Here is a 23,228-nt window from a genome sequence, read left to right on the forward strand (position 1 = left end):
AAAAATAATAATAATTCCAAGATACATACTTGGGAAATTTCTTGAGAAAAATGTCTCAGAAGTTACCATATATACTCTATTTTTTTTTTTTTTTTTAATATTTATGAGAGAGAGAGAAAGACACAGAGCACAAGCAGGGGAGAGGCAGAAAGAGAGAATCCGAAGCAGGCTCCAGGCTCTGTGCTATCAGCACAAAGCCCAACACGGGGCTCGAACTCACAAACCGCGAGAGCAGGACCTGAGCCAAGGTGCTCCCACCCCCCCCATATACTCTTAAAATTAGTCAATAAACATTTGCTGCACCAGATACAAATGAACGTTAAAGTCAAACAAAAATGAACGCTTGTTTTTAGAGCACTGCCTATTCAAAATGACAGAGGAGTAAATCAACAACTGTGAACCTACATAACCACTGTAATTTTTACACAGCACGATGGAAAAGAATGAGCACCTGATTCATATTTTATGTATGTGGAATTATTATCCCCATATCCCACCATCCCAAACTCCCATATCCAACCACCTTCCAGCCTCCCTGCATCTAACCAGTCTTGTTCAGAAAAGTCTTTCTAAAACCTAAAATGACATCTAAAACACACTGGCCAAGCAGCCAAGCAAAAAGAGGAGAGAGCCAGAAGACACAACACATTCAAGGTAGAGGTTGGGGGAAAGAAGAGACAAGAGTGGATGATCAAAGATATGACTTGTAAACCCTCCTTCTTTACTACTTTCCTAAGTAAAACAAAAGGATGGGAAAGTTCACTGAGGAAGACAAAACAGGGAAAGGAAATAGAATGGATGATATGCTGACACCAAAATTTTTCTTGCTATTAACTTTGTAAGGATTTTATAGCCAAGAGCAAGATTTAAAAACTATACCACCAAAAGTACCCATGTGTGTTTGGTACAAACATTTTCTTGTAGCTTTGACTGGACTCATTTCTAAAATGATCCAACAGTATTTTTACCATTTTTTCCAAATTAGCAAATACCAGGACCGATTTGTTTTCAATGATAACTGAATGCACTGGATTCATTTTTGTGAAAGTGGATTTGATGGCCTGTCCAAGGAATGGATTACAGATCATCAGCTGGCTGAGAAGCACCCTAAGGATTTATAGATCCTGTCAAACTGTTGGTGATGACATCATCATTGGCACACCTGAAATGTTGTCACTGCTACCATCACAGTCCCCTACATGTCATCTCTAATAATACCTCTGGAGGGCCTGGCTGCCTAATCCAGTAGAGAAGAGGCTTTGGTTCTTCCTGCTCCTGCCTCCCAATTATCACACTCAAAATATAGCATATTCATGTGACAGGATTGAACCATCATCTGTACATGAAAATCCACATCAATCTTTCTTATGATCAGTGCCTTCTACTGATAACAGAGCACCTCCTCTGGTACTTGCAGATGTTTTTGTTGATTATGTTCACCTTTTGGAACTATGTAGGCCTAACCACAAATAAAAAATCTTTGCCTAAGTCTAAAAAAAAAAAGAAAGAAAGAAATTTTGTTCCTATCAGTCTCTTACCATGTAAGTAACAGTAAAATCTATACTGCCTTCAGAAAAAAACAAATCACTTAACTTTTGCAGCTTTAACATAAGAACTAAGAAGTAAAAGGGCTTTCTGGATTCTAAAAGCTTCCCTTTACAAATAAAGATCCTGAGAGTAACAAAGACTTCAAATTCTAAACTGTTATTAAAAACGATTATTAAAAATGATTCCTGGGGAGCACCAAGCTGGCTCAGTTGGTGGAGCATGCAACTCTGGTTCCAGGTTGTGAGTTTTGAGCCCTACACTGGGTGTAGAGATTACTTAAAATCTTTATTTAAAAAAATTATTCCGGGACTAATGAAGACATTTTAGACAGAATAAGAAATAGAAGCAAGTGCGGAATACCTTGGGGTGACAATGAGATTATAAAAACCGCAGATAAATTAAGTGGGAACACAAAAGAAAAGAGCCTTACAGGCCTCAATTTTAAGGGTGAGACCTCATATCTAACATCTAAAAGCAGAAGTGTAATAAAGAACGAGTGGGGGGCCTGGGTGGCTCAGTTAGTTAAGCGTCCAACTTCAGCTCAGGTCACGATCTCGCGGTTCGTGAGTTCGAGCCACATGTCGGGCTCTGTGCTGACCACTCAAGAGCCTGGAGCCTGCTTCAGAATCTGTGTCTCCCCTCTCTCTGCCCCTCCCCTGCTCACACTCTGTCTCCCTCTCTGTCTCTAACAAATAAATAAAATGAGTAAATACAGGGGCACCTAGGTGGCTGTTTGTTAAATGTCTGACTTAATCTCAGCCCAGGTCTTGACTTCAGGGTTGTGGGTTCAAGTCCCACACTGGCCTCCACACTGAAGCTACTTTAAAAAAAAAAAAAAAAAAAAAAAAAAAAGAATGAGTAAATACAGCCTCATAGATCATATGCAAGCCAACGAGGTATGAGAAAGCAGCTTAGAGTTCCTGAGCCCCTGGGAGGATGTGTTACTTCTAAGAGGACCCAAAGAGGCCCAGGGACAAATGAACAAAATGCACTATATGGACCACTTACCCACTGGAAGCCACTGCAGGACCACACACACCAGAAAAATAACGCGGCCGGGTAAGACTACATCTGAGCAAGGCCAACAAAGAACGAAAACTCACACTCCCCCTATTTCAATACCAGAAGGCCTCTACCATCCAAAAGAAAAATCAGAAAAGGAGACTCAAGAAGGAAAACATACTAAGCAAATCATCACGCTCAGAACATGACAGAATTACTCAGAAATGACAAAATTAATTTTATGAAGTCAAGGAAATGATGAACAAAATTAGAGAATATAATGACATCTCTACTATACTCCGAAATAATGCTGAGTTTGTAACAAAAATTTTTCAATTTTCAACATACAAATATGGGCCACCACACAAGACATCAGAGTGAATACAGCTCTCTGAGACAGAACTTAACCAATACATACAAATGTTATATATTTATACCTACACCTAGGATTCCATTTCTAAAGAGATACATGAATAAGTGAGCAAAGATCAGTCAGTCACAACCACGTTCATCACATTACATAAAACAAAAAGACCATATGTAGTGTTCAAAAGACGTCCTTAAGAGACTCTTACTTTTGTTCATTGGGCTGTATGTTAAAATGTGAACATTTATGGTTTCACTGTATGCACCACTGCCTGTAAAAATTCCTTTTGTCCATTATCTCACACATCTTATTTATTTCACTTTGATCTTTCTGTGTTAAAAAAAAAAAAAGGATTGTGTTGTTTTGTTTTTGAAAATATTTATTCTTGGGATAGAGACCACGAGCAGGGGAGGTGCAGATAGAGAAGGGGACACAGGATCCGAAGTAGGCTTGGCGCTGACAACTAAGAGCCCACTGCAAGGGTCGAACTCAAGGATGGGGAGATCATGACCTGGGCCAAAGTCGGACGCTCAACTGACTGAGTCACCCAGGCACCCCAAAAGTTTTTAAAACCTAACATAAGTTCTGTTTATAGGTATAATTACTAAATTTACTCTTTTTAGTAGTGTAGAAAAATATTTCATAGGTATAAAGACTAAAAGGAAACAAATCAGTGATCAACCATTAATGCTCAATCTGGAGGTTCTTATGTGTAGAGTTTCTTCTTCTCCTCACTCTGCTCTAAACTAATCCATCACTGGTTTAGCTATAATACTGATAATTGTCCAGAGTACGTTTTTTTTTTTTTTTTTTTTTTAATTTTTTTTAATGTTAATTTTTGAGAGAGAGAGAGAGAGAGAAAGTGGGAGAGGTGCAGAGAGAGGGAGACACAGAATCGGAAGCAGGCTCCAGGCTCCGAGCTGTCAGCACAGAGCCCGACGCGGGGCTCGAACTCACGGACCGCGAGATCATGACCTGAGCCGAAGTCGGACGCTCAACCGACTGAGCCACCCAGGCGCCCCCAGAGTACGTTTTATAGAAGTCAGTGAGTCCTGTGAAATCCTACCATTTGGAAAGGACCTCTGATTATGTTTCATGAACATCTCTTCAGATTTTCCTTTCTGCTAGATATATATAATTTTACACAGAATAATTCACCTGTCCATGTTTTCTTCAGACATCCTTTATCATTCAATATAAAATGGCACCATTTCAGATGTATGCATGCACCATAATTTTTAACCATACTTATTGGTGGACATTCAAGGTTTCTATGTTTTCTGAAATGAAACAGAATGATTAACATAATTGTGACTGGGGCACCTGGGGGGCTCAGTCAGTCAAGCATCCTACTCCTGGTTTCAACTCAGGTCATGATTTCATGGTTTTGTGAGTTCGAGGCATCGGGCTCTGCGCTGGCAGTGCTTAGAATTCTCCCTTTCCCTCTCTCTGTCCCTCCCCCACTCACCCTGTCTCTGTCTCTCTCAAAATAAATAAACTTAGAAAAAATATATATTTGTGACTGATCTTTCCTCACTTGTTCAGGTATCTCTTTAGAAGCAGAATGGTGAGAACAAGGTATTATATATATTACTAAAAACATGATGACTTAAAAGATGACGCAACCTTTTGTGTATGCAATTAAAAAAAGGATTATGTAAGGACAATTTGGTTCACTACTAAATTCTTACACACATACAGCATTTTTGCAGGGTTTTGTCAATTTTAGTCTTTAATATAGCTGAGAATTGAAGAGTAATGATAAACAATTCTTAGGATGATAAAATAAGTTTTATGACAGAGGAAAAATAAAATCACTAGGACCTATATGATCTCAGATTACAAAATAACCCAATGGACCCATATGGTAAATTTTATGGGGAAAAAAAGTTTATTTAATATTCTTTTTGTTCTTCTGAAAACCTCTAATAAATAATAAAATATCAACCTTTATAAATACTTCTCAAAAACGAAAGTATAAAACTAAAACTGGACCCAAATGACACCAACGGTGTAAAAGTTATAGGTGCTTTTCTGGAAAGGTAAATAAATAGTAATTCATACTTCCACCATCAGCAGGTATGGCTAGATACCTCTTGTGTTTCCAATTTATATAAGCAAAAGCAATATTACAGTATTGTTTTTATTAAAGTATTTCTTCTGAATCTAAAAGAACCCCATTTAACGGAAAGATGTGATGAAGCAAATAAAATGATGGAAAAGTAATCCCTGGAAAGTAGGAATATAAGATAGGAAAGGTATGAAAAAATTAATGTATTAATCCCTTATCTGCTTAAAGAGTTAACAAAATAGGCCTGAAACAGCTATCCCACCATGCTAACAGATAAGGCTGATTTTCTGTGCCAAAACTGTGCAAACAATGTGGTTTATGTTGAACACAAACCATCTAAGCTTTTTTCCTTCATGAAGTCCTAAATTCTGGTATTTTGCCAGGTAAGTGGGAACTTAAAAAACCAACCACCCTCCACCCCACTCCTTATATATGGACATGGCTACTAGGATCAGTTAAACTTCACCTGGTAGTTAACACTTCATTCTATTGTCTCAACTAGTTGCTGGCAGAATTAAGCCAAGTACTTTTCCAACTCAACTGGAAAAGGACTCTTGGAAAGCTTATACCTAGTTTCCTCCAAACTTTACCTGGTGTGCATTTTTCCATTACTGATTTTGCTCTGTATTCTTTTGCTGTAATAAATCTTAGACGTAAAACTATACGCTAGGCCTGAGTCCAACTAGTGAATCATGAAACCAAGGAGACTTCCAAGATACACCTGTAAGCACACTTATCAAATATAACTTTTGCTGACATACTCACATTTTTATTTCCAGTCTTTTTTTTCTGATCAGTTTCTTAACACAAACTTGGATCGTAGTATACATCTAGTCTTGTCTTGCGTCCCTTTTTTTTTTTTTTTACTTGCTACATTGTTTTATTTATAGAAAATAAATACACATTTTTTTTAAATAGGTTCCACGCCCAGCAGAGGGCTCGAACTCATGACCCCGAGATCAAGAGCCACATGCTCTATGGACTGAGCCAGTCATGCACCCCTATATATATTTATCTACATGAATTTAAGTTTTTGAGCAGTAGTTAGCACAGATGCATAGCCAAAGGCCCTGCCATAAACAGATGTGGAGTTTGCAATGTGTTTATAGTTTTGTTTGTATCATTAATGAGATATAACTCACATACCATAAAATTCACCATTTTAAAGTGTACAGTTCAATGGGTTTTAGTATGTGTAACCATCACCATGATCTAATACCAGAATACTTTTATCGCCTCCCAAAAAACCCCAAATTCATTAGCTATGAATTCCCTATTTCCCTGAACCTCTAGTCTACTCTCTTCTCTGTGGTATATACTCCCTTTAAAAAAATTTTTCAGGGAACCTGGCTGACTCAGTCAATAGAGCATGTGATTCTTCTTCTCAAGGTCATGAGTTCAAGCCCCACACTGGGCACAGAGATTACTTAAAAAATAATAAAGGAATTTTTTTCATGAGTTACATTTCCTGATGTCATGAAATATTCTTGAAAAAATACACACTAATCCACTATAAATATGATATACTTACTCAATTCTCTATTAAGAAATTTAGATGTAGCCAATCATGATAAACCAGATATAAAGCGATACACCAAAGTTTTGAGTCAAATACTTACTTAAAATATACCTCTATTATAACAGTAAAACAACTTTAAGGTTTTTTTTTTTTTTTTTTTTTTTTTTCAACGTTTTTTATTTATTTTTGGGACAGAGAGAGACAGAGCATGAACGGGGGAGGGGCAGAGAGAGAGGGAGACACAGAATCTGAAACAGGCTCCAGGCTCCGAGCCATCAGCCCAGAGCCTGACGCGGGGCTCGAACTCACAGACCGCGAGATCGTGACCTGGCTGAAGTCGGACGCTTAACCGACTGCGCCACCCAGGCGCCCCACTTTAAGGTTTTTATACTCAGTAACTAAATACCTCCAAGTGACCAATTTCCATCAGCACCAGGAGTCATAAAACACTCACGTGACTTCACTTTCACTCACTGGGTATTTTTAAACCTTTGCCAATACATAAAATTAAAAAAAAGAAAAAAAAATAGGGGCACCTGGTGCCTCAATCATCTGACTATTGATTTCAGCTCAGGTCATGATCTCATGAGTTCCATTAGAAGGCTTAACTAACAACAAAGTTCCTGAGCAAGGAAGAGTCTCTAAAAAAAATAAATCACTCCACCTATAGCACAATATGAAAAGAAAGGATGAGGCGCCTGGGTGGCTCAACCAGTTAAGTATCCAACTTTGGCTCAGGTCATGATCTCATAGTCGGGCCCCATGTTGGGCTCTGTGCTGATAGCTCTGAGGCTGGAGCCTGCTTCAGATTCTGTGTCTCCCTCTCTCTCTGCCCCTCCCCCACTCCTGCTCTCTCAAAAAAATGAATAAATGTTAAAAAATTTTTTGAAAAAAAAAGGGATGTGGCATCAGGCTAAAATTCACCATTTATTCGTTGTGCAATCTTACACAAATTATTTAACATCTCTGGGTCAGTTTTCTCATCTGAAAAATACAAAATCCAACATGCTTATGTTTATGATCATGATTATGAAACAGAATGGATAATACAATGTCAACACTTGCCCATTCCCTCAAAATTGTTTTTAAGTTATTCTAAAAGCTACCTGTAAGACATGGCTAATTGTTTTCCAATGCCTGGCTGTAACTTTTAAAAAATACCAATTAATCAAAGCTTGCAATGGAAAAAATACTAATCACATGCCTTGAGTATTTTTAGTTCCTTCCTTCCTTCATTAAATAATTGATTAGCTGGGGTACCTGGGTGGCTCAATCAGTTAAGCACATGAATTTTGATTTCTGCTCAGGTCATCATCTCAGTTCATGGGTTTGAGCCCCATAACAGGCTCCATGCTGACAATGCAAAGACTGCTTACAATTCTCTCTCTGCCCCTCCCATGCACCCACTTGATTGCGCTCTCTCTCTCGAAATAAACAAAAAAACTTTAAAAAATTATTATTATTAGCTTAATTTGTAGCCAGGAATTATTAAAATACAGGTGCTAGAAGAGTATCGTGGTAGATGAAGTAAGTCAGAGAAAGACAAATACCATAGCATTTCATTCATGTGGAATTTAAGAAACAAGAAAAAAAAGAAAAACCAAAAAACAATCTTAACAACAGAAAGCAGGGGAAGTGGGTGAAATAGGTGAAGGGAATTAAGAGTACACTCATCTTGCTGAACACTGAGTAATATACAGAATTGTTGAATCACTGTATTGTATGTACACATGAAACTAATATAAAACTATATATTAACTGTACTGCAATTAAAATTAAATTAAAAAAAAAACACAGGTGCTAGGATTATACTGAACAAGACCAAGTCCCTGCCCTCAATGGAACTTGGCATTCTCCTGCAGAGAAAGACCTACAAATTAAAACAGTAAATGCTATGACAAAAAATAAATTGGAGAGTATCAGTTGATACTGCAGAGGGGATGAATAAATGAAGATAAAACAGCTTCTCTAAGATGTTTCTTAGCAAAATATGAATAAAGTGGAACAAGGAGAGCAAGCATTCTCTAAACAGAGTGTAAGACCAAAATCTCTGAGAACTGGCAGTGCTGTAAAACATATGTAACACGAATTACAGCTTTAGCATGAACACCTGACAGTCCCAAACAAATTGAAAAACGCTTTACGTATCACCAAACTATGCTCCATGGGGCAGAGATGTTTTACACTGACCTTGTGTCCAATTCCCCAAACCTTAAAACATTTGAATACTCCCAACCAATAGTAAAGTAAATGGATACTTTATCTCTAACAGAGATAAAGGAATCAATGCAGCAATCAACTAGGGAACTTTTCTACCAAATCCAGTCTAAACACTAAGGATGAACATCAAGAACACCACCCTGGGCAAATTGAAAGCAAAGGCATGTTAATACGGCAACAGGTTGAATGACTATTATAATTACTTACGAATATTTTTAAGTAAATGGATACACCATTCACGGACTAGAAAAAAGTCAGTATTATGAAGATGTCAAAATGTTCCTCAGAATGACCTGAACACTCAACCCGATTCTAATCAAAAGCCCAGAAGAACTTTTTTCAATTGACAAGGTGATTTTAAAATCAGTAAAGATGCAGGGGGTGCCTGGGTGGCTCAGTCAGTTAAGCGTCCGACTTCAGCTCAGGTCATGATCTCACAGTTCGTGAGTTTGGCCCCACAGCCAGTTTGGGATTCTCTCTCTCTGCTCCTCCCTCACTCATGCTCTCTCCTGCTTGCTCTCAAAATAAACTTTAAAAAATATATAAATAAATAAAATAAAATCAATAAAGATAATCTGAAACTAAAGTAACATTGTACATTAATTACACTCAAATTGGGAAATAAATAAAATCAGTAAGGCTATACCAAAAAAAAACAAAACACAAAAACAAAAACACAACACCCAGAACAATTAAAAAAAGCAAAACAAAACAATTCAGTTGGCTGATACTACTTGATTTCAAACCTTAGCATAGTGTGGGGTGCCTGGTGGCTCAGTCAGTAAAGCATGCAAATGCTGATCTCAGTGTTTTAAGTTCGAGCCCCACACTGGGTAGAGATCACTAAAAAATCAAATCTTTCTTTTTTTTCTTTTTAAAGTTTATTTATATTGAGAGAGACAGAGACAGTACCTGAGCAGGGGAGGGGCAGAGAGAGAGAGGGAAAGAGAGAATTCCAAGCAGGATCCATGCTGTCAGCAGAGCCCGATGTGGGGCTCAAACTCACGAACTGTGAGATCATGACCTGAGCCGAAACCAAAAGTTGGACACTTAAGCAACTGAGCCACCCAGGCACCCCTTAAAAATAAAAGCTTAAAAAAAAAAGAGTGAAAGACAGTACTGGTGTAAAAGACACACCAATTGGTGAAATGAAAGAGTGCAGATTTTCTTCCCCTCGATTTTTGATAAAGACAAATGGTAAAAAAGGAGAAATCATAATCTTTACAATTACTGGTGCTGCAACAAATGGCACTTATATGGAAAAAAAAAAAATCTACTATCTCACAGCATACTCAAAATGGATCACAGGTATAAATAAAAAAGCTAGGGATGCCGGGGTGGCTCAATCAGTTGAGCGTGAAACTCTTGATCTCAGCTTGGATCTTGACCTCAAGGTCATGCGTTCAAGCCCCACGTTGGGGTCCACGCTGGGCATGAAGCCTACTTTAAAAAAAAAAAAAGAAAAACAAAGAAGAAAAAAAGCTATAAAATGTCTTAAGAAAGGACAAGAAAAGCTTTGCTACCTTAGGAAGGGAAAAAATTTTCATACAAGGATCCAAAAAACATAAATCATAAAAGAAAAAAATGTAAATTATACTTCACTGCTGCTTTCTGAAGAACACTAAGAAAATTAAAAAGCAAGCCACATACTAGGAGAAATAGTCCTAAAACAGACCTGTATCCAGATGTTTTAATTCGATAAGGCAAACCACCCAATTAAAAAATAGACAGGGACACCTGGGTGGCTCAATTAAGCATCTGACTCTTGATTTCAGCTGAGGTCATGATCTCACGGTCTGTTGAGATCAAGCCCCAGGTCAAGCTCCACGATGACCATATGGAGCCTGCTTGCAATTCTCTCTCCCTCTATCTCTCTGCCCCTCTGCCACTTGTGCTCTCTCTCTCTCTCCAAAATAAATATTTTTTTAAAATAAAAACTAAATTTAAAAAATAGGCAAAAAATTTCAAGATACTTCACAAGAGATATAAAAATAGACAAAAAGCAAATGAAAAGATGCTAATCATTAGCTGTTTGGAAAATAAAATTTAAACTCACCAGGAGACACTCCTATACTAGACTATCCAAAAGACTAAAACTATCAAGTGTTGGTGAAAGTATGGAGCAACTAGAACTCTCTCACTCATTGCTTGTAGGAATGTAAAATGATACAACCATTTTGAAAAACAATTTGGCAGTTTCTTATGAAGTTGAAAATTCAGCCATTTATCCCTAATTACCCAAGCCACATGAAAGTATAATGTTCACAAGAAGCCTGTACAGAAATGTTCATGGTAGCTTTATTCACAATGGCTAATAGTTGAGAGCATCCTGAACATTCACCCACCCTTAGGTCACTGGGCAAACTGTAATTATGTCCATATGGTGGAATGAAACTCTGCCATAAAAGTGAGCAAAATACTAATACAATGATATGGATGGAATCTCATTAACATTATGCTAAGCAAAAGATATGAGACACAAAAGAGTACAGATTATTTCACTTATATGAAATAACCAGAAAAGACAAAAGACAAACTAATTTATAAGAGCAGAAAGACCAATAGCTATCTAGGACAGGGTTAAGGGGTAGAAAGAAACTGCAAAAGGGCATAAAGGAACTCGTCAGGATGATGAAAATGTTCTAGATCTTGATTGTGGTGCGAGGTTACATACATCTGTTAAACTCCTTGAGTTCTATGTTTAAAATTGGGAACATTTTAATTCATGCAAATTATGCCTTAAAAAAACCTGAGTAAAATGTAATTCATCCATTCATTATTTAAATATAAAATTTTACTTTGCATATAACATTCAGTAAACTGAATAAAAATCGTAGTACAAATCATTTCTAAGCTTCAAGTATGAATCAATACACTGAAGTCTGAAGTATAATGCTTGATCTCACACAAAAATTCCTGTTTATATTCACTATATACTTATTCAACACCTACTTACCATACGACAAGACAGTATGAACTGTATAAAGAAAGACAGAAGTTCAGCACAGAGAGAGAAGCCCATATGTAACTGCACAGGATGATGAGATGTTTAAAACTTACGTTGTTAGCAAGAATGCCCCATCACCACATCTTTCCAGAGCCTTTCGTGCAGGAGGTTTTGCTGCAAATTCTACAAAACCTTTTCCTGTAGCTCTACCACGATCATCCACAACCACAACGGCTTTCTCTACTGGACCAAACTGGGAAAATGCTTGCTCTAGAAGCTCATTGGAAACAACCGGCGAGAGGTTCTTGACAGTTAGGGCTGCTCCATGTGTAGCAAAACGAATTCGGAGAGGTCTGCTCTTCAAAATGGTGCCATCCAGCTCTGCTTTTGCAATTTCAGCCAGTGTTCTGGATTCCTTTTTAGGAGGAAAAATCACTTTTTAAAGATGATAGTAATAACACAAATACTTTTAAATAGTGGTTTCTAGGGAGAAGAGCTGGGTAGCTTTTGGAAATGGCTGATAGGGTCACTTTGTTTTTGTGTCTTTCAATTTTGGTATCACATGCATTTTATTAAGTGTTCAAAAAATAACTGTAAACATTTTATTTAGAAAATCCCAACCCCAATGTCCCAAGTCATCAAAGATGGTCTACTCACACACAAATTACCAGCTATTAAATATTCACAGCAGTATCTTTTTTAAATCTCTTACATATATTAAAAGAAAATCATAATTACTTTTTGAGACCAAGCACCGGTTACTAGAAGCTATTACTGAACAGAATAATTTTCAGTATATACTGTTTTTTGATATTTATATCTTTTATTAAAACAACCCACCTCTCCAATGCTACACAAATCCCCTTTCCTCTTTCATTTTTTACATTACCTATGAAAACCACTATTAGATGTTGTTAACCAGGTCTCCTGAAATACTTTCATGGGCTACACATTTCTCCATTATATTGAGAGAAGCAAACACATACATTCATGGGCTGTAAGAGTTATCTCCATTATACAGAAAATCAAGTGCACACCCGTTTATGAACTAGAAAATATGTTCAATGCTGAAACCACAAGAGAACTTCCTTCTTGAAGAATTCAAAGTTGCTATAGAATACAGACATCTAAACATAATCAACAAACAAGTTTAATATAAGTATGTTCTTTTCCTTTGTGTTGTGAGAACTCTACAGTGAGAATTTAAACAGGTTTTATATGCATTTGTAGTAAGAGTAAAAATGTACTGTCTTATGAAAAAAGTCTTAAGGTCACACCAGCTCTTTATTTAATACCTAAAATACAACAACTTTAAATTACTACAACTTACACAAAAATCTATAGAACTAATTTTACAAAGACAAGTCTAACCTTTTTTTTTAATGTGTATTTATTTTTGAGAGAAAGAGCACGAGCAGAAGAGGGGCAGAGAGAGGACAAAGGATCCAAAGCAAGCTCTGTTTATATTCACTATATATAGTGAATATAAACTATATATAGTGAATATATATAGCAGAGAGCCCGACACAGGGCTCAAACTCACCAACTGTGAGATCATGACCTGAGCCAAAGTCAGATGCTTAAATAACTGAGCCTCGGGGTGCCCCAACAAATCTAACCTTTTTATAGATACTCAAAATGGCTACTTTTTAAAAATGTTTTTATTTATTTTTGAGACAAAGAGAGACAGAGCATGAGCAAGGGAGGGGCAGAGAGACAGGGAGACACAGAATCTGAAGCAGGCTCCAGGCTCTGAGCTGTCAGCACAGAGCCTGACGCAGGGCTCGAATGCATGGATTGTGAGATCATGACCTGAGCCGAAGTTGGATGCTCAACCGACTGAGCCACCCAGGTGCCCCTCAAAATGGCTATTTTTAAAAAATTACTCTCAGAAATTTTTAATTAAAATGACTCTTAACATAGTTATACCAGCAAACATTTAATAAATATCTAACAGGGGATAGGCGCTTTGCACCTAATCTGTCATATGACCCAACAACTCTTAAGAGGTAGATTTTAAGAATGAAGTCTTGAATTAAAATGCTGTTAGGTATGGAGTGCCTGGGTAGCTCAGTCAGTTAAGTACCTGACTTCTGAAGCTCAGTTCACAATACCACAGTTTGTGAGTTGGAGCCCCGCGTCAGGCTCTGTGCTGACAGTGCAGAGCGTGCTTCAGATCCTCTGTCTCCCCCTCTCTCTGCCCTTTCTCTGCTCACTCTCTCTCAAAAATAAACAAATATTAAAAATAATAATAATAATGCTGTTAAGTTTAATTGGGAATGGGAAGGGACAGGAGGAAATTTCAAGAGATGATAACGTTCTCTATCCTGATAGTTTGAATTAAACAAATGTTATTTATCTAAAATCACCAAATTGTACACTGAAAATTTGTTCATTTTGCTGTATGCAGATGTCAAATACCTCAAAAATAATATTGGACTCTAGTTACTAGTAAGCATGCTTGATGGGAGCCTGGGTGGCTCAGTCGGTTGAGCATCCGACTTCAGCTCAGGTCATGATCTCACGGTTCGTGAGTTCGAGCTCCGCATCAGGCTCTGTGCTGACAGCTCAGAGACTGGAGCCTGCTTCAGATTCTGTGTCCCCTGCCCCGTCTCTCTCTGCCCCACCCCTGCTTGTGATCTGTCTTTCAAAAATGAATAAACATTAAAAAAAAATTTTAATAATAAGCATGCTGGAGTGTTTAAGAGTCAAGAACTGATGGATGAAAAGGTGGATAGATATGTGAAAAACACATTATAAGAAAACTTAATTATGAATCTAGATGGTGGATCTATGGATGTTCATTTCTATGTATCCGAAATTTTTCATAATAAAATGTTAGGGGTAGAAGGATAAAGAGAACTTGGTGAGGACTTTCTAAAAGTGAAAAGTGCTTCCAGAGGATGTCTCCTCTTCAGATTCAGTCAAGTATAATCACAATGTCATATATTTTGTTTTTCCACAGAGGAAGCAGAAAATCCCCAATTTTTATGTTAAATCAAGTAATTTTTTTTACAGTTGGCAATGAATTCAATGTTTAATACTTTTGAGCCAAATGAAATGTTTATGCTGTCAGGAATTTTCAATGCCATGATCCTTCTTCAAAGTTTATACTCTTCATGGTTTTAAATAATTCCACACCGGAGTTTCTCAACTTTAGCACTATTGACATTATGGGCAAGACAATTCTTTGGGGGGGGCGGGGGGGGGGGGTCTGTGCATTACAGGAGACTTAATAAGCCAAAAGAAACAACCCCCACTTCTGACAATGAAAGATGTCTCCAGACATCGTCAAATGTCCCCTGGGAAGCAGAACCACTCCATGTAAGAACCACTGCTGTTGGGGCACCCAGGTAGCTCAGCTGATTAAGCTTCAGGTCTTCATCTCAGGGTGGTAAATTCAAGCCCTGCATTGGGCTCCATGCTGGGTACAGAGCCTACTAAAAAAAGGGGGGGTTGCAATGCCTGGGTGGCTCAATCAGTTAAGCCTCCGCTTAACTCTTGGTTTCAACTCAGGTCATGATCTCACTGTTTCTAAGGTTTGTGAGATGGAAGGACAAAGAGCCTCCTTGGGATTCTCTCCCTTTCAGTAGGCCCCTCCCCCATGGCATGCATGTGCTCAAAAACCACTGTTGTAAATCTGTACTAAAGTATCTGTAAAATCAATTAAAATTATGTGTTTGAAATGAAACCAAATATTTGTTTACTTCATGACTCAGAATAATGATAACGAGGTAACTTTTACTAAGCAGGTAGTATATTCCAGCTCTTCATTTTTTTATATATATTCACAAATATGTATGCATTATCTTCTACTGGTCTCATCAACAATCTTATAAAGTGGGTTATTACTATCCCCACTTCACTTATGGGTAAACAGGCCTAGAAAGGTTGAAACAACTTGCCAAAAAATCTGGCCATTTGCAGCAACATGGATGGAACTGGAGGGTATTATGCTAAGTGAAATCAGTTGGTCAGAGACAGACATATACCATATGTTTTCACTCTTATGTGGTTCCTGAGAAACTTATAAGACCATGGGGAGGGGAAGGGGAAAAAAAAAGTCACAGAGAGGGAGGGAGGCAAACCATAAGAGACTCTTAAATGCTGAGAACAAACTGAGGGTTGATGGGGGATGAAGGAAAGGGGAAAGTGGGTGATGGGCACTGAGGAGGGCACTTGTGAGGATGAGCACTGGGTGTTGTATGGAAACCAATTTGACAATAAATTATATTTAATAAAAACAAACAAAAGAAATAACTTGCCAAAGATCTATACAAAATTCATAATCTCTACCAAATACATCATAAATCCCTCCTTTCAGCTAGTGTCCCAGCATTACTCTGTATAAAAAGTACAAGTACAGGTTCTTAACTAAAAATAACACAAAAAGTATCAAGAAACTACGTGACTATCCCAAGTTACAGATTGCTTGTAATATGGTCAAATGATGTACACTGGATCCTTTCCAAAGGCTCATTCCAAAGCACCTGACATTTTTCTCATTGTTCAACTAATAGTTAAAAGTTCCCACTGTAATAGTACTAATCCACTGAGATAAATTGGAAACAGCGTCCAAGTCAATCAATAGAAAGTTGATCGGGTAAATGGCAGTCCATTCATACTGTGAAATACAATATGGTCATTAAAAATCAATCTCATGACATAAAAGATATCAGATATATTAAATGAAAACCTCAAAACAAAACAGAGTATATAGTATGGTTTGATTTTTTATGGAAAAATGAAAGATTAACAGTGATTACATTTAATGTGTTAGGGGACAATCTTTCACTAAAATTAAAACTGTAGTAAGAAAACTTCCCTGAACTAAAAGAGCATTTGAAATTATATGCTAGACAGGCCTACTAAGGAGATTGTGCAACATCTTCTCTAATGTTTGACATTCCATAAGAAACACACAGCATTTCATACTTAGAAACAAAGAGCACGAGGGGAAAGGGTTTAATCCGCGATGACTATATTAAATTCAGTTGATTTTTAACTCTTTAATTACAACAGTGGTTCTCAAACCTTAGCAAACATAAGAATAACATGGAGGGCTAGCTAAAACCCAAGATTGAGGGCCCCAACCCACAATTTCTGATTCAGTAGATCCTGGGTGGGCCTGAGAATTTGCATTTCCAACAAATACCCAGTTAACTGATGAGGTGAGGCAATTTTTAGATGGGGTAGTCAGCATTGCTAGCATGAATAGTAGGGAATATAAGTGGCCTTCTGCTTACACTGGGAGGTACCTGAATCTGTTGGACAGGGAACACACGTCTATAAATCACCACTCCAGAAGTCTGGTTTACTAAAGTTAAAAGTAGAGGGAAGAAAAAGATAAAAGCAGAAACTGAGTTCAGATCAAACTAATACCAGTTGTAACAACATTAAACTAGCTGTAAAATGCACCACAGGGGCACCTGGCTGGCTCAGTCTGAGTAGTGAGCGGCTCTGGAGTTCGTGAGTTCAAGCCCCACTCTGAGTATAGAGATTACTTACATATATACATATATAAATAATCTTTTAAAAAAAAAAAAAACGCACTACAACTTTTCAGTTAATTTATCCAATCTAAATTGTCAGTAACAAGCCAAAACCTAAAAAGAAGCTTTTAGGTCTAAAATTCCACAAAATGTATCCAAAATAAACAGTCTATTTCAACCCTAAAGTACCACAGGCTCACATCATAATACGGCTTTATGATCTTATGAGGAAATGCCACTTAAATTCTTTTTCCCAACCATATTAGCAATGCTGACCCTGTAACAGCTCAAAAATGTTGTCTCACCTTACCAATTAACTGGAAAACGACAACTAACAGTGTAAGAAAATTTATTTGCATTTAGTATTTCCAGGGGCATCTGGGTGGCTCAGTCAGTTAAGCCTCCAATTTCAGCTCAGGTCATGATCTCTAGGTTCTTGAGTTCCAGCCCCACATGGGGCTCTGTGCTGATGGCTCAGAGCCTGGAGCCTGCTTCGGATTCTGTGTCCTCCCTCTCTCTCTGCCCCTCCCCCTCTCGGGCTCTGTCTCTCTCTCTCTCTCTCTCTCAAAAAATAAACATTAAAAAAATTGTTTTGGGGTACCTGGGTGACTCAGTTGGTTAAATGTTCGACTCCAGCTCAGGTCATGATCTTACAGTTTGTGGATTCAAGCCCCGCATCGGGCTCTGTGCTGACAGCTCAGAGCCTGGAGCCTGCTTTGGATTCTGTGTCTCCCTCTCTCTTTGCCCCTCCCCCATTCTCTCTCTCTCTCAAAAATAAACATTAAAATTTTTTAATTGTTTTTTAAATCAAAATATAATCTAAAAATATATATCAGATAAAATTACGCCACTATTTAGAGCCACTACACCACCACTACACACAACAGCCACTATATCATTACTTACGTTCAGATCAGGTATACACTATGTTGTTTTCCTAAGCAGAAAGATACATAACTCAGAAATATTTAAAGCTTTTAAATTTACCTGTTTATCATAGAGCTCAGATTAAACAGTAAAGTTATCCATAAAGTCAAATCTTTTAAGCTAAATTCTAATTTCCTACTGGCAAATTTTTAACATTCCTACACCAAAAAATAACATGACAGGTTTAGAGGAGCATATCCCAAAGGAGCAGACAACAGCAGCCCCTCTCACCTCCCCATTTCATAATCCCATTAAGACTTTTTTTAAAAAAGAAACTAGGGGCGCCTGGGTGGCTCAGTCGGTTGAGCGTCCAACTTCGGCTCAGGTCACGATCTCGCGGTCCGTGAGTTCTAGCCCCGCGTTGGGCTCTGGGCTGACAGCTCAGAGCTTGGAGCCTGCTTCCGATTCTGTGTCTCCCTCTCTCTCTGCCCCTCCCCCATTCATGCTCTGTCTCTCTCAGTCTCAAAAATAAATCAACATTAAAAATAAAAAAAAAAAAGAAACTAATAGCAATGAGTTGTGCTGTCCAACACAGTAGCCACCAACCACAGGTGGCTAGTTAAATTTAAAAGTAAGTAAAATTTACAGTTCAAATCCTCAGGCACAAGTGCTACATTTCAAGTGCTCAAGAGTCACATATGGCTAGTAGCTACTACACCGGACAGCACATATACATAGCATTTTCCATCACTACAGAAAGTTCTATTGGCAGGGCTAATAATACACTAAAGGAGAAAGGATTCTTAGTAGCTTTAAAGACAGGAAGGAAAAAGATTTTTCCATGTTAAGATATTTACTATTGACTTATTTTTAAGTGCAAGGCTCCCAAAACAAAGGGAAATGGAGTCCTCCCATTCTTCCTCCCGAATGTAAACTTTAGAACAGACCAACAAGGTGCCAGAAGCTAAAGACTATGAAAATGTTAAATAACATCCTTTTGGAAAGTTTACTAAAAGTTGCCTAAACTCACTTCTTTTAAAATAACTTTTGGATTTATATTAAAAATAACTTTACCAAATGACAGGCTGTTTCCCTACTGTCCTAAAGGTAATGATTTATAATTTTATGTTTAAAACGCACTGATTATTTAACTTGAATTTCAAGGACATTTTCAGGTCTCATTAATATTCCATGAAGATTTACCCTTCTCTTGAAGCCATTTAAGATTTTAGATGTTCAAATGTTCTCCCTAAAAAAAATACAATGTCACAAAATTACAATCAATTCTGTCTACATATTAAAATTTTGCCTGGGTCAATCATGAAGAGAACGCAATTTTGAAAGTTCCAAAAAGAAGCTTCCACAAACTGCAAAGCACATAAAATTTGAGGGTCAAACTAGAAAGGCAACACATGCAGAAAAAGTACTTGTGTAAAAATGTCTCCAACGAAGTTATTTTCTTGGGGAAAACATCTAGCATCTAAATATGAATTACAATGAAGCTGTGTAAGTGACACTGATTCACCACAAAGCACTCAGGAAAACTGAATAGATATTTGCCCTGTTAAGAAGAGTATACCCTCGCTGTTTGATGAATTTTTTTGTTCGATGTAAGGGAGGCACAATTTTTGCATGATACTGGAAAACTTTTTAAGATCTGGACTAAAAAAAAGGCAAAATGTGTACTCTTCCAGCAACAAAACATGCCCATAAAATATAAAATACATTTATATATGATTTTATATGTATAATTCATCCCCCCCCCCCCCAAACAACGTAGAAACTTCCAGAATGTTTGGGAGAGGAAGCGTATTACATTAGCTATCCAATAACCCAACACCATCCAGATACTGCAGCGTTTCAGAACTAGGCGGTTTAAGGTGTGCTGCGCTAAGCGGGGTGAGAAACGATACGGTTTACCTTTAAACGCTTCCGAGTCTGGCTGAAAGCAGGGAGACCGTTGGGACAACGTTTTTTTTTTAAGAAGCGAGGCCGCTGGCTGCTCTTCCAAGCCCCGCGAAATTTCTGGTGAGACCGGAGCTTCCCTTCCAAATTCCCATCTCAGGCCCTCACGACACAGTTTCGCCGGCAGAAGTCTCACCCCGAAACACGGCGGCCCCCTCCCCTGCCGCCGGCGGGAAGCGGGCGGCGGGAACCCCTAGGCGGGGGAGCCGCAGCCCCCGGAGCGCGCGGGCCGGCGGAGGCGGCCGCGCGCACAGCCGAAAACGTGGGCGACGGCCACCGCGGAGGGCCGGGGAGCCCGGGCCCGCAACGCCGCGCCGGGGGGAGGCCGGGACGACGGGCGCCGCGACGTTCACGGGCCACAGGAAGGGCCGCGGCGGCGCCCAGGGCTTTCGCCGAGGCGTCCGGCGTGGAGGCTGCCTGCGGCGCCCCGCTCCCTTCACGCCCCCTTCCCCCGACAACGCTGCGGCCGGGGCCCGACACTCACCAAACGGATGAAGCCGAAGCCACGGTCCCGATTGATGAAGACCTCGCTGGGCTCGCCGTAGCGCTCGAAGAGCCGCTTGAAGTCCTCCTCCGTGATGTCTGTGGGCAAGTTCCCCACGAAGAGGCGGCAGCGCTGCGTGTACGTCTTCTCGCCCGGCTTGAGGAAGCTCTTGATGTCGATGGTGAAGCCCATCTCCTCGTCGGGGTGGTCCTCCGGGGGCACCGGGGCCGGTGGCGCCGGCTCCCCAGCCAGCGCGAGCGCCATGGCGGCCGTCGGCTCGCTCTCGCCTGCCGCAGACTCCAGAGCGCGAAGGCGGGCCGGGTTTTTCTCAATGCGTACTTGCTTCAGGTTTCCTCTTAACATCATCTTAGTGAGTTCACTTATGCCGGACAGAATTCTAGATCTAGAGCTGTATCACTATATATACCTACAGAAACGGAATAGGGAAGCACAAAGTCAGAGAAGACACCCGGGTCGCCGCGCCGGCTGCCCTACCCCGAAGGACTCACGCCCCGGGCGGCTGCACGTTCAAAATGGCGCCGCCACAAGCCGCAGTTACAAGAAGAGACGCCGGCCGCAAGTCCCGCCCCACCGCAAAGGCCGGCGCCGGAGCTGACGCGCCTGCGCAGTATCGGCGCTAACCGGCCCGGTAGCCGGCGTGCGCCGGAGCGCGACGTTACTAGAGCTGCGGGTTCAAGCCACCTCCCAGGCTGGCAGAAACGCGGTTTCCCGACCTAAGTTAGTTAGCCGAGTGTCGGACTGCGTCGGGTGGAAATCTGTGCGGTGTGTGCAGCAGTGTGTGAAAACACGGTGATTGGGGAACATCCATATTTTAAATATCCTGCTCAATTTTCAGTGACTATGAAAAAAATGAAAGTTTGCGGATTGTATGCGTAGCCTTGAATAAGATGTTTCCCACCAATTGAAACACGTAAAAACACATTTCTTTCAGCCCGTTTCGACAGCAAGCTTTTTATTATATTTACTGAGACTATAAAATAATTGTGTATTGATTATTCACCTCAGAGAAGGACTCCATGAAATTGCTTATGAAATTCTGAACCCTTACGGACCACATTCTGTGAGAAGGGTCAACATTTTCTATAAGGGACCAGACTGCAAATATTTTAAGATTTGTGAGCCATACAGCGTGTGCCAAACTACTCGATTCTGCCCAGTACCTCTCCTGGCACACGGGCAGGTACTGTTCAGTGAGTGTTAAAAAGAAATGAATTCACACTCTGAAAAACATTTCAGTAGTTTCTCATGAAACTAAACATATACTTCCTTTAGGGTTGCCTGGTTGGCCCAGTCCCTGAAGCGGTGATTTCAGCCCAGGTCATGATCTCCATGATAGCAGGGTGGTGAGTTCTAGCAGGCATGGAGCCGGCTTAAGATTCTCTCTCTCTCTCTCTCTCTCTCTCTCTCTCTCTCTCTCCCTCTCTCTCTCTCTCTCCCTCTCTCTCTTTCTCTCTCTCTCTCCCCCCCCATCCCTTCCCTTCACTCTTTCTCTCAAATAAACAAAATCTTAAAAACAACAGCAAACAAAAAACAAGAAAAAACAAGAAAAAAGACACCTGGGTGGCCCAGTTGGTTAAGCCTCCAACTTGGGTTCAGGTCATGATCTCAAGGTTCATGGGTTGGAGCCCCACATCCATCTCTGCGTTGACAGCTCAGAGCCTGGAGCCTGCTTCGGATTCTATCTCTCCCTATCGCTCTCTGACCCTCCCCCGCTTGTGTGCGTGCTCGCGCGTGCTCTCTCTCTCTCTCTCTCTCTCTCTCTCTCTCAAAAATAAACATTAAAAAAAAAAGAAAAAAAAAACATATGCTTACTTTAGAAAAGCAATCCTACTCCTAACCATCCAAATGAAGTGAAAATTTGCATTCACACAAAAAAACTGTATGCAAGTGTTTATAGGGGCTTTATTTGTAATTAGTAAAAACTGGAAACAATCCAAATGTCCAACTAGTGATAGGTAAACAATGGTACACTCGCCTAATAGAATATACTCACCAATACAAGGAATGAACTATAGAATATATATCAGTGGTTGCCAAGAGTGTGGAGGGGTGAGGGGTTAACTGCACAGAGACACGGGGAAATTTTTGGAATGTTGAAACTATTGAGGTGGTGGCTACACAACTGTATTTACCAAAACCTGGTAAACTGTGCACTGAAAGGCTCAGCATTACTGTATATAAATTATACTTTAAACAAAAAATTTCAAACTATCCAAAGAAATAAAAATACCATCAAGACTAATCTCTATTTACCTTAGTTGCCACCCAAATTCTAATCATCCACACTCTAATCCCCGTATAGCTCTGTAAATTCCTGAGTCTAACCCAATTCCCCGCAGCCCTCTCAGTTGCACCAAAGCCTTCTGTTGAGTGCTTGGAATCTCACTCCAAGTCATCAGCAAAATCCTCAATCTTTCATTTTTTTCTCTGAATATCTTCATCTTCCTGCTTTAACTGGAACATGGTTTTCCTCTGAGGACTGTTTCCCTAACAGCCAAGAAGGCTCCCTAGAAGGGGATGGGTTTTTTTCCTCTATTTATGGGTCACCAGACTTGAGGATGGGATACATTTTCCATGACCCCTTGCAAGTTGGAGAACATTTTCCCTCTCCTTTAACAAAAAACCTAGCTCCAAAAAGCTCGTGACCACATAAGCATGAGTTTATGCTCCCTCTCCCACTCTCCCTCTTCTTCACTCTCCCTTCTCCCTGTAATAGCTTTCTCAC

At 39.6% G+C, this 23,228-nt stretch overlaps 1 protein-coding gene across 1 annotated transcript in view; it reads right to left on the bottom strand.

Annotated features, from left to right (window-relative positions):
• Positions 1-21,035, bottom strand: part of PSPC1 (paraspeckle component 1) — a 72,504-nt gene extending 51,469 nt beyond the window's left edge. The window contains exons 1-2 of the mRNA XM_042942960.1: positions 20,483-21,035; positions 11,788-12,089 (exon numbers count right to left, since the gene is read on the bottom strand). Coding sequence (XP_042798894.1) covers positions 11,788-12,089; positions 20,483-20,848 — 668 coding nt within the window. The 5' untranslated portion in view covers positions 20,849-21,035. The remainder of the gene's footprint in view (positions 1-11,787; positions 12,090-20,482) is intronic.
• Positions 21,036-23,228: the final 2,193 nt, after the last annotated feature.

Source organism: Panthera leo, chromosome A1, assembly GCF_018350215.1.
Source record: "Panthera leo isolate Ple1 chromosome A1, P.leo_Ple1_pat1.1, whole genome shotgun sequence".
Taxonomy (NCBI): Eukaryota; Metazoa; Chordata; class Mammalia; order Carnivora; family Felidae; genus Panthera; species Panthera leo.